The sequence below is a fragment of the Armigeres subalbatus genome, chromosome 3, assembly GCF_024139115.2.
Source record: "Armigeres subalbatus isolate Guangzhou_Male chromosome 3, GZ_Asu_2, whole genome shotgun sequence".
Lineage (NCBI taxonomy): Eukaryota > Metazoa > Arthropoda > Insecta > Diptera > Culicidae > Armigeres > Armigeres subalbatus.
In genome coordinates this window covers 95,255,044-95,267,257 of record NC_085141.1, presented here as the reverse complement: position 1 = coordinate 95,267,257, position 12,214 = coordinate 95,255,044, and the positions used below count along the sequence as shown (strand labels likewise).

The 12,214-nt window shown below is 43.9% G+C and overlaps 1 protein-coding gene across 2 annotated transcripts in view; it reads left to right on the top strand.

Annotated features, from left to right (window-relative positions):
* Positions 1–285: 285 nt before the first annotated feature.
* Positions 286–12,214, top strand: part of LOC134221109 (transcription factor HNF-4 homolog) — a 371,046-nt gene continuing 359,117 nt past the window's right edge. The window contains exons 1-2 of one of the 2 annotated variants that reach the window (XM_062700302.1): positions 286–544; positions 733–1,035. In XM_062700302.1, the coding sequence (XP_062556286.1) occupies positions 1,017–1,035 (19 nt within the window). In that variant the 5' untranslated portion in view covers positions 286–544; positions 733–1,016. Of the gene's footprint in view, positions 1,036–12,214 lie in introns of both variants that reach the window. The other variant, XM_062700301.1, reaches the window with a different exon arrangement.

The window sequence follows — 12,214 nt, the reverse complement described above, 5'->3', positions numbered from 1 at the left end:
TGTTGTATATTGACATTTAGTGATGATGTCGAGTAGTTATGGTTGAATCGACCGAAAAATATTTGATAACCGCAACGTAAACTGTGAAGCTATTTCTTACATCGTAATATTTAATGATTCTGACCATATAACATGTTGTTTTTTATTATGCGGGTGTTCTCTGTGGATACACCCAATTCGCGAATCGCACCAAACTTGACGTGTACACTTTATCGATTTTGCGGATCGATCATCGAAATGAGCACCCCTTTTATTTGATGTTGACGTTGTTATTTTGCGTAGCGTGAGAAGTGAACTCGCCACTTGCGTCGCGGATTCCGCGGAGTTTCGTTTTGGTTCTCGTTGTTGAAGTTGCTCGATTTTATTGTTGTGTCGGTCGTTTTCTTCATGTTACAAGCGTCGCATTGAATGTAGCACTGGCTTTTCCGTATGAGAAATCCATTGAAGTTAGTGCAAAAGTGTAGTAATTTGGTGAAAGAGATTGTTCGTCATCTGGAAAAGTTCATCGAACCCTTTCTCCCATGCGATTCAGCCATCACACAAGGTAACAGCATTTCTGTGGGAACGTCAGACGACTGACAGCATAAATCCGCGGACGCCGCCATGTTCGAATGATTGTCGGCCAGGTCGCGGACGAAAGACGACGACGTTTGTTGATTTTTGTGTGCCCTCGCGAAAATATTTTGTGATCGAAAAATTTATCAGTGTTTCTTTTAAAATATATTATACCAGTGCGCTATGTTTACCCAATGACCGGTCGTGGTGGCTGCAGACCAAATTCTGAACCGGAGTGTTTGCCTTTTATGTTGTGATAAGCCTTTTGAGAGGTTGGCTGGCAGACTGGTGCCCTGATAAAGAAAAGTCCGGGAACCAATTCCCGTTAAGTCTGTGCACTGGTTTGGTGTTGAGGAGAAAATTTAATTCGCACTGTGTGTTCCAGTTGGATAGGAGCCAGTCGACGACGACGGTAGAGTTGTTTGCGTAACGACACCAAGGGAGCAACCAACAGCAGCAGGATGGATACCAGCGACCGAGGTAGGTGGCGAACCGTCCAGCATTAATGAACGGATGTCCCCGGAACCATGGGTTCTATTTTAAGGCACATATGAACGATGGGGTGGTGATCGGTGACACAAATTTTCTGGTGGACGCACGATGTTAGAGTTACGGCTCGTCTCGTGCTGTGAAGCAGAAGCAATCGAAAACAGTTCAGTAGGTGGGAAAAAGAGCAACATGCCGCAAAGAAAACACGGGTTTGACCTCGTTTGTCTCTCGGAAGCAAAATTCGCTAGCTTTCTGTGGTACAGTGGTTTGGGGATTGGATGCAAGAAGTAGCTGCGCTGTTTAGTAGATTTGGGAATACATAAATATGCTTAATGATTCAATTTATTCCAGTTTTATCTACTAATGTACTTCCAGGGCCTCATAATCATAGTCTAATACTATTGATTACACTAATTTACATATTCCAAGCCCCGATACATTTGAAGTTCATCTTCATACAGTTTATAACGATTATAAGATTTCTGAGATTTTTCAACGTCCACAAAAACACAAAAATTATTAATCAGTCTTAGGAGCCTGGTAGATAAACAAGAATTTCTTGATATCTATCAAGAAATCAAAAAAAAAAAAATCCGTTAGCGTTTTCGAAAGTTTTATTAGAATCACTGAAAGAAAGCTCTCAATTTCATATATAGTGAACAATCAAGATTTTTTTGTAGTCTGTTTAAAAAAATAAAAATACTAATTAATACTTACATTGCTTCAGAATTACTTTCAAAATTCTAAACATCCTTATCGATTTGCTTGTGGTTTTTATAAGGTTCCAGTAGTTTTGGATTTATTTTCCGATTATATCACTTCAACATAATCCATATTGGAGTGATCATTACTATATTTTATAAACACCCTCATTACTCTTCCTTAATTTACCTCAGAGTTTGCTCTCCAAGTTGAAGTTGAAGACTCCAACTGATTTCAAAAAAGAACATCCTCCATCAGACAAAGTTGAGGCTGCAACGGCGATAGCATATTAATATTATACGTTCATACAACGTTTGTCCCTCGAAGTGACACTACTTCATACTGAAAATTGGTCGATTGATGCAGAAAACCTTCAACAGTTTCAACTTGATGAGCATTCAAGTGAAGTAGCACGTCATCGTTCAAGTTTGAACGTCTTTTTCTTCTATTGCTCTGCTTTTCGTTTTATGAGCCTTATAGTATGGCAAATGTAGGTAGGCGATTGAATGACGTACAACATTCATCGTAGTTGCGTTTGTGTACGCATGATCTGCATAACTTTACTCGGTTGTTAGAAGGATTTGAATATATCGTTATCAGGGTTGGTACTTTTCGTTTCGTTGAGACGAAACTAAGCGATTTTCGGGTCGGAGGAGAATCTTTTTTCGAAGTTTGTAGTTTGTTTGTTTGTTTGTTTGTTTATTTATTAGAGACGCTTCACACCGCACCGCCATTGCATTCGTGTCAGAGAGTATGCGTCTAAAATTTTGATTTTTACCTAATTGAAACGAAATTCAGAAATGTTCGTCCTTTTCCTTCAAGAAAGAGGAAACCATCTCCTAATCTTTGTTTGTAGTTTGTATTAAACACATTTCTCTCCTACCTACCACTCTTTTCTCTTGAGCGAGCCTAGAAGAACCAATCTAAATTTCGTTGCAGGCATGCAAAATTTCGTTTCTGAAAATTTACCGACGATGAATGATTTTCATACCCATTCTTCAACGGAAAATAACGGCCATGCTACTAATTCAGGTAGCATGTCTGCTTCCGACTTTGATTTTCTAAATGAACAATTGCATCACATGATTGATGCAATGTTCAAAGCAAAAACCAAAACTGAAGCTAATTTACTTAAAGAATTGTTATTGGACTTCGTTTTATTGGATCCAAATAATTCTTTGAAAATTTTAAATTGAAATGCCCGCTCTTTAAAGGGTAAGAAAGATGAATTATTCAACTTCCAATCAGTACATAATGTGCACATTGCCATTATAACTAAAGCATATTTTTTTGTGGTTAAAATTCAGTTTTATTTTGTTATTATATGTATGTACAGTTTCAGCGTTTTCAAATCAATTTAAATCTAATTGGAACATTAAAGCATCTACATCAATTCTATCGTTACACGCGTTAACAAAGCCGATGTACTTCACAAACAAGCGGAGAATTTCCACTCTCGCAATTCTTCCAATTCCTGTCGAAACAGGTCTCGTGAGGTCCTCGAAAGACAGTCGCCTCCAACCATTCGTGTAGCTGGCTAGCCTCTGCTGTAGGACCGTCCAAGCCGGGCCGACACGAGAGCAGCTACAGAACTTGTGCTGGAGCGTTTCAGTTGCCTGTATGTCACAGTGTTGACAGTTCTCGTCCACCACCCGTTGCATAACGTGCAAAGCTTCCGATGCTCTATTTTTTCATTCACCAGCAGGTAAAGTTGGCATCGCTGCGATGAGGAAAGCTTGCAGATGTCGATTGGTAGCCAGGCTGCGACTTTTCAGCGCCAACACGTGCAAATTCAAGCCACCGTTTTCTTTCTTCCGAACTAGCTGCATAATCGGAACGCGCGCGAGCATCCCTCTCCACAGAAACGTCCCCATCGTAGCTGTGATTTTCGCCGTGTGAACACCAAGCGGAGGCAGCACAGATGAAAGGTACCACAGCTTCGACGTACCGAATGTATTTAGCATTATCACCCGCTGGTGCAGATTCAGCCTGCGCAAGGACTGCAGCCACATTTGCTGTGAGAAATTGCCCGCCAGCGCATCCCAGTTGAGTGTGGTCATCAGCCTTATCGAGTTGGCGAAGGTAACACCCAGAATCTTGACTATGTTGGCAGTTTGTAGCCACTGGGTACCAATTTCGTTACCTTCGAAAAAGGCAACATTCACTGCAACTGTTTTTCGCAAATTCAATTTTGCGCCGGCGGCAAGCCCAAAGCGACGAAATATTTCATTCATCGCTTCTATTTGGCACGATGACGTCACCACCACGCTGATGTCGTCGGCGTAGGCAACGAGCAGATCATCCCCACATACTTGCTCAAGCCTACACACCAGTTGGTGAAGATAAAGCACGAACAGGTGCATGGACAGAGGGTCGCCTTACCGCACCGACCGTGCGATCTCGAACGATCGAGAGAGGTGCCCATTGATGAGCAGCCGGGATGTGGACCGACTGGCTATATGCGAGAGAAGAGAGATGAGTTCCCCGTTGAACCCGAGCGATCGCATGGTTTCGAAGAGGAACGAGTGTCGCACCCGATCGAAGGCTTTTTTTTCAATCTTTCGTTTATTTGGAAGGCTCATTTGCCGTGAAGCGTTACGGAGCCGAAATCAAGTTTTACAATACTTTTCTTGATTCTTATACATAGTGTTAGTTTTGGGGAACCGAAAGACTCGCGGTTTGGTCGAGGTTAGGGTATACAATAATACAGTAGGAAAGGAAAGGATTTTAGGGTACTTAAGTATCTACGATGCTAAAAAAAAAAACTTTTTTTGGGAGACAACAACGAGAGGAAGACTTACGGAAGGGGTTAACGACAGACATTGAAATGAACAACAAGAGGAAGACATTCGTAATGGGGAACAACAGACAAGAGGAAGGGTAGACTAAGGTTACAGTCTTACATCAGCAACTTTCAAAAATTGGTGGACCAGGGACATGTACTCGAAATCAAGCCCCGACAACACTTCCCTAATAGGCTTTGGTTGTTTTCCTCGGACCCGGAGATGTTCAGTTAGCGCAGATCTGGGGCCACGATGCTCCTCGCACGCCTACACGACATGATCGATGTCCTGATAATCCTCGCCGCAAACACAGAGATTTCCTTCCGAGAGTCCCACTCTGTAAAGATGTGCATTTAGAGTGTAGTGATTGGACATTAGACGACACATGGTTCGAATGAAGTCTCGTCCCATATTCAATTTTTTGAACCATGGACGCTTCGACACCTGCGGGCGAATTGAATACAGCCATCTACCCAACTCCCCATTTGTCCATTTCTGTTGCCAGATGTTCAAGGTTTCCTGACGAACTAATGTGAAAAATTCATCAAAGGTGATTTTCTGATCGTGAATATCACCTTCCATAGCGCCCACCTTAGCCAAAGAGTCCGCTTTCTCATTTCCCGGGATCGAGCAATGAGAAGGGACCCAAGCCATGGTGATTGTGAATGACCGTTTTGATAAAGCACTCAAAGCTTTCCGTATCCCGTTAAGAAGATACGCTGAATGCTTGTCCGGTTTCATTGACCGAACAGCCTCCAAGGAACTTAGACTGTCGGTGAAGATGAAAAAGTGGTCAGGAGGTAGGGATGCGATTTGCTCGAGAGAATAATGTATAGCTGCTAGCTCAGCAGTATACACGGAACAAGGCTATTTAAGCTTAAAGTAGGCGCTATGAAAAACGTTGAAAACACCGAAACCAGTGGAGTCATCAATTTTTGACCCGTCTGTAAAAAAGCTTCTCTCCTCACTGGCGTGCCCGTATTTGCTTGCAAATAATGGAGGTATGACCTCCGCACACAGAAAGTCTGGTATTCCATGAACCTCCTGCTTCATGGACAGATCAAAAATTACAGAGGAACTGAAGGAGTCTAAGAAGTTAGCACGATTGGTATCTACCGAAGAAGGGCTTACCTCCAGCGTTATGTACCAGTGGTAAATACTCATGAATCGAGATTGAGGGTTTTGTTCGAGCAGCTTCTCGAAGTTGTCAATGACCAATGGATTGAGAACCTCACAGCGGATGAGGAACCGGAGCGATAATTCCGCGAAACGATCTGTCAGAGGCAGTACTCCCGCAAGTATTTCCAGGCTCATCGTATGAGTCGAATTCATACAACCTAACGCGATACGGAGACAGCGGTACTGAATCCGTTGAAGCTTCAGCATGTGTGTTTTAGCCGCGGACTGGAAGCAAAAACTGCCGTATTCGAGGACCGACAGAATGGTTGTTCGATACAACGTTATAAGATCTTCGGGATGCGCTCCCCACCATGTTCCGGTTATTGTTCGCATGAAGTTGATCCGTTTATGGCATTTTTGTGTCAGATACACAATGTGCTTCCCGAAGGTGCATTTTGAGTCGAACCAGACCCCGAGATATTTAGAAGACATGCTATGAGTGATTGTCTTACCCATCAGTTGGAGCGGGAACTTTGCCGGCTTATGTTTTTTTGAAAAGACAACCATCTCAGTTTTCTCCGGAGAGAATTCGATACCCAGCATAGTAGCCCAAGTGGACAAATTGTCCAGAGTATCTTGCAATGGTCCTTGCAGATCAACTGAGGTTGGCCCTGAAACGGATACAACGCAGTCATCTGCAAGCTGTCTTAACGAGCAATTTGGCATGAGACATTCATCAATGTCTCTGACGTAAAAATTGTAAAGAAGGGGGCTCAAACATGAGCCCTGGGGGAGACCCATGTAGCTGATTCGTGAAGTTGCCGAGTCACCATGAGAAAAACTCATACGCTTCTCTGACAACAAATTGTACAAATAATTGTTTAAAATTGGAGAAAGTCCACACGCGTGGAGCTTGTCGGATAAGACATCGACGCAAACTGAATCAAAAGCCCCCTTAATGTCCAAAACACTGAGCCCATTTGCTCTTTTTTAGCGAAAGTAAGCTGAATTTCTGAAGAAAGCAACGCAAGACAGTCGTTCGTTCCCTTGCCCCTGCGGAAACCAAATTGTGTATCTGACAAAAAAACTATTCGATTCAACCCATTTGTCTAGCCGGGAGAGAATCATCTTCTCCAACAACTTCCGAAGACAGGACAGCATCGCGATGGGGCGATACGAATTATAATCCGACGCGGGTTTTCCGGACTTCTGAATGGCTATCACCCTCACATGCCTCCAATCATCCGGAACAATGTTGCACTCCAGTAACTAGTTGAACAGGCTCAATAAGCGCCTCTTCGCGACGTCTGGGAGGTTTTTGAGCAAATTGAATCTGATTCGATCCATCCCTGGAGCGGAATTGTTACATGAAAGGAGAGCAAGTGAGAATTCAATCATCGAAAAGGGACGATCCATATCATCCCTGTCAGCAATAGCATCACGTAGCTCTTGCCTCACCGGAACCGAATCCGGACAAACTTTCTTCGCGAAGTCGAGTATCCACCGCGACGAGCTTTCACGATCTTCGTTTACGGAAGACGCGTTGCGCATTCTTCTCCCGACGGTCCACAGAGTTCTCATTGAGGTCTCGCGCGATAAACCTTCAACAAAAGTACGCCAATATCCACGTTTTTTCACTTTGACCAGTTTCTTGAACTGGATCTCGAGCGCGATGTACCGTTTGTGAAGAACGATCGAACCGTGTTTCCGAAATTCTTTGAACACGGCGGATTTCTTGCGATAAAGTTGTGTACACTCGACATCCCACCACGGACTGTGTGGTTTCCTACGAACCGAAGCTCCTGGCACCGGTCGGCGTTGTGCCTGAAGAGCGCTGTCAAGGATCAACTGTGATAGAAACTCGTACTCTTCCCGCGGTGGAAGTGTTTCTATCGACTGTATGCCATTAATGATGGCCTCCGCATATTTTCCCCAATCGATGTGCTTTGTGAGGTCATATGAGAGGTCGATAGAAACAGATGGATTACGTCCATTGGAAATCGAGACTTCGATCGGCAAATGATCACTACCATGGGGATCTTGGACCACCTTCCAAGTACAGTCCAACGATAATGAGCTCTGGATAATGAGCTTGCTGGAGGAGCCACTCGTGTAACTTCTCCTGTATTCAAAATTGACATATTGAAGTCGTCGCAGAGGTCGTATATCATTGATGAACGGTTGTCGTCGTACAGCTCCCCCCAGCCTGTTCCGTGGGAGTTAAAATCTCCCAGGAGCAACCGTGGCTCGGGCATAACCGAGCAGATGTGTGAGAGATCTCTACGAGATATCGCGGTGTTTGGAGGAAGATATATCGAGGCGATACTGAGGTCTTTTCCTCGAATAGTCACCTGACATGCGACAGCTTCGGTGCCTGACATCGGAGCAAGATCGACTCTATGGAAGGAGTGCTGTTTTTGATCCCTAAAAGCACCCCTCCATATCGATTTGCCCGATCGCGGCGGATTATGTTGAAATCAGGAAAATGAAGGTTTACATCTGGTGTTAGCCATGTTTCACATAAAGCAAAAGCATCGCATTGTAATTTGTTAACTAAAAATTTAAAAATATCTAATTTTGAAAGAATACTTCGACAGTTCCACTGTAGAATCGAATTCGTGTTACCCTTATTGACTAAGTTAGCCATCGAAGGATACAAATGACTCGAGGAGGGGCATTTTTGAAGCCAGCTGCTTCAGGAGAGGAGTCAGAATAGGAAGAAAAGTTTTGACCATGTTCTTCACGGGGTCGGAAGCATCAAAGAAGTTGAGGATGAGCTCCACGATGCCAGAAAGAGTGAACATTGGAGCGCTCGTGGGCTCTTCTGCTCGCTCTCTATGCTCTCTTTCTGGCTGAGAAATCGCAAAAATTCGGGCATCTGGGATTTTAGATGTTCCCGGAAGCGGTGGAAACTCTCGATCATCCCGATGTGAAATCACAATAGTTGAACGTTTTTGAGTATTTCCACCCGCTTGGAATTTGATCATGTTGGATTGGGGCTCACTTTGCGGTTGTTTTCTAGGCTTTTTCGAGGGTCGCTGGCTCTGTTTTATTCGCTTACTGGTTGAGCCATTGAAAACAAAGGGAATTCCATTTCCAACCTCGGAGTCAGAGCTACCTTGATCGTCCAAAGGAAGAGACGAGTAGATGGTGTCAGAAACGACTGGAGAAGCGGCCTTCCTCAACATTTCGGCGTAACTTCGCCGAGAACGTTGCTGAAGAGACCGCTTCTGGTGGATTCGCTGCTGTATGTACGTTGGGCAAGCTTCAAGAGCATGTGGAGGGCTTTCGTTACAATAGACACATTTCGGTGCCGTCTTGCACGCGCCCTCCACATGCTTCTCTCCGCATGATGCACAGCGAGGTTTATTGCAACAGTACTGTGCGGTGTGGCCCAGCGGCTTGCAATTAACACAATTCATCACCTTCCGTACATACAGCCGAACAGGTAGACGAAGTTTGCCAATCACTACGTAGTCAGGCAGTGCGGACCCGGAAAAGGTGACGCAGAAAGAGTCAGACGGGAAATAACTCCACTTCTCTCCCTCCTGCGACACCGAATACATTTGTTTGCAATCCAGTATCGCAACAGGAGGCAAAGAAACGTTCTTGAAACGACCGAAACCTTGTTTCAAATCGTCACAAGTCATACTTCCCTCCGTCACCACCCCCGCGATCTCACACACTGCTGACGGTAAATGCACCCTATATTCGAGAGTGAAAAGCTCACAGGTGGCAATCTCGTTGGCCTGTTTGCGATCACTGACCGTGACACGGAGTTTACTGGACCCAACCATGTCAATGGTCGTGACAGACGAAAATCGCTTTTCCAGATCTTTGCTAATCTGGCTGATATTCAAACGTTTGCCTTTGGGTCGAAAGAAAACAACATTCGGCCCACTAGAGTCGTGAGGGTAGACCTTAGGGTAAGACGGTATAATATGCCCCCCCTAAGGCAACTCCTTGATAACTTTGTACTTTTCAACGCTATTTATACAAACTTTGTGTTATTTGGTAGTGCAGGAAGTCACAAATGCATTGCCCGTGAGTAGTCACATAAAAATATTACAGATAACACGTAATAAAGCTTTTTTGAAAAGTCGTGAAAAAATGAAATTTAAAAAGTGCCTGGACAATACGCCCCACCTCAACCAAAATCATTTAATAGCCCTTCATTAGTATTTTATCAATCCCACAATAAAAAGGATACAAATCCTTATGCGCTTGACATTAAAATACCAGCATAGGTCCATCCAAGCAGGTTTGAATTACATTTCAATATTTTCCATACAATTTGGAAGCAACTGCTGCATGCTCGCTGCGCTTGTGTCCAGTTGGTAAGGGCATATCGTCCTGCCTACACTGGGGCGTTTTGGCCAGTGAAACATGTTTTCGAAAATCGTTACATTTTTGAAGATGGAAGCAATTTTTTATCATATTAACCACTGAGAAAAGTAATTTTGTTGCCCAACTGAGTGTTCCAGTGCAAGTTTTGCGGACAGTATGCCAGAATCGCTCCAGAATGTTCAGCAAACAAACATTAAAAGTTACATCAAATCTGTGACTTTGTATTTTGGAAATATTTTCATTAAGTAATACAAAAATATTCCCATATTCACATAGGATGATGGTTTTACAAATATTTATAGGTACCAACTGAATTTGACCCTTAGTTAGTTATAGTTTTCTAGAAATCAAAGGGGGGCGTTTTGGCCAGGTGGGGCGCATTATACCGTCTTACCCTATATGTCAACCAAGACCACTTCAGCGGTCTGTGGCTGTGTGCGCAACGACGACGACGAGTTGCGCGCGGTTTGTGCTTGCAACGAATTTTGAGACATTGTTCGTGCAATTGGATCAGCAGATTGGCTAGTAGTTGGATTTTTTGAGCCGGACAGTTCGGTCTGACTCGACGGCTGTGGCAGTTCGGGGAAAGCCTCCAGCGATGTTGGTGGTGGAGCGACAGAACGCTGACCTACCGATTTGGCGCTCGGGGGTTTTGAAACGTTCGCCTTTTTCGGTGGTTGTCGTGGCCCAGTTTGCTTCGCCACGTTCGCATAGCTCTTCTGGACTAGCAGCTTTTTGTTCTGGACACACGATATGCCAGTGTGCGCTTGCTCTTTGCAGTATTTACAAGAGACGATCTGTCCCTTGTAAACAATGTAGGCCTGTTGTCCATCGATCGTGACCCACGAATCGATGTTTCGATGAACTAGCATTTGGGCCGACCAAATGCCGAGCGGTATCCCACCGAACTTGAACCCTTCTCCCCATGTTAGCTCTCGCAGCGAAAACACTTCTCCGAACGCACTCAAAAATTTTTCTTCGGGGACGTTTTCTGGCAGGTCGTGCACTTTAACCTCTACACATCCATCTTCCATGGTGATGCGAAGCTTGTACTTTTTCCCCGCGTGCTCCACTTCATGCTTCTCGTCATGTTCTTGCACTATTCGTTGTGCGAGCGCCAGGTTGTCAACCTTGACGAACGCACATTGTTCACCTCTGTGGCACTGTAGTCTCAAAACTTCTTCTTTCTTCAGGCCGAGTACCGTGCGGCAAAAGCCGTGAACCTTTTCGAATGACGGCTTCACCGGGAAACTCGAATAGTCAATACGAAAAGTATTTTCTCGCCTCATCGCGGATCACTAAAACGCGCGACGCGGCACGGACGGAATCGAACTTTAACCACTGTAATCGATCACTTGACTTTCCAAGAGCGCAATCGGAAACACGTCTGCACGTCTCAGAAGCTGAGCGGTAACTGAAACATATTTAAAACCTGGTCTTTTCATGAAAAGAGATCCAAATTATTTTATTTACCAAAATGATCGTCTTGTTAGCGTCTGTCGTGGGGTCCCCATTGTCATTAATAGACGTATCAAACATAAATTATATTCTTCGTTTGAAACCAAAGTTTTCGAAACCTTGGGAGTTTCTGTTGAAGCAAATTTTGGACAATTCTCAAATTATAGACAATTGTTATGCGGGATATTATACTATTCAATATCCCAATGGACCAACTTGTTTTTCTTCCAGTCGAAATCCTTCTACAATTGATTTAGTTTTAACGGATTCAAGTCAGTTGTGTGGCCAATTGGTAACTCATACTGACTTTGACTCTGATTATCTTCCTGTGACGTTTGAAATCTCACAAGAAGCCATTAATAATCAAATCAGCTCTACTTTTAATTATCATAGAGCTGATCGGGATTTATATAAAACGTATATCGATAGGAATTTTGATGTTGATTATTCTCTCGATACCAAAAGTGATATTAATAATGCTCTCGTATCTTTGACAAATTTAATTATCAAAGCCAGAGGCATTGCAATTCCTAAATGTGAAATTAAAATTAAATTCATTCATTCATTTATTCAGACTAAGGCCGAAGTGGCCTGTGCGGTATATAAGAGTCTTCTCCATTCGGCCCGGTCCATGGATACACGTCGCCAACCACGCAGCCTACTGAGGGTCCGCAAGTCAGCTTCCACCTGATCGATCCACCTTGCCCGTTGCGCACTTCGCCTTTTTGTGCCCGTCGGATCGTTGTCAAGAACCATTTTCA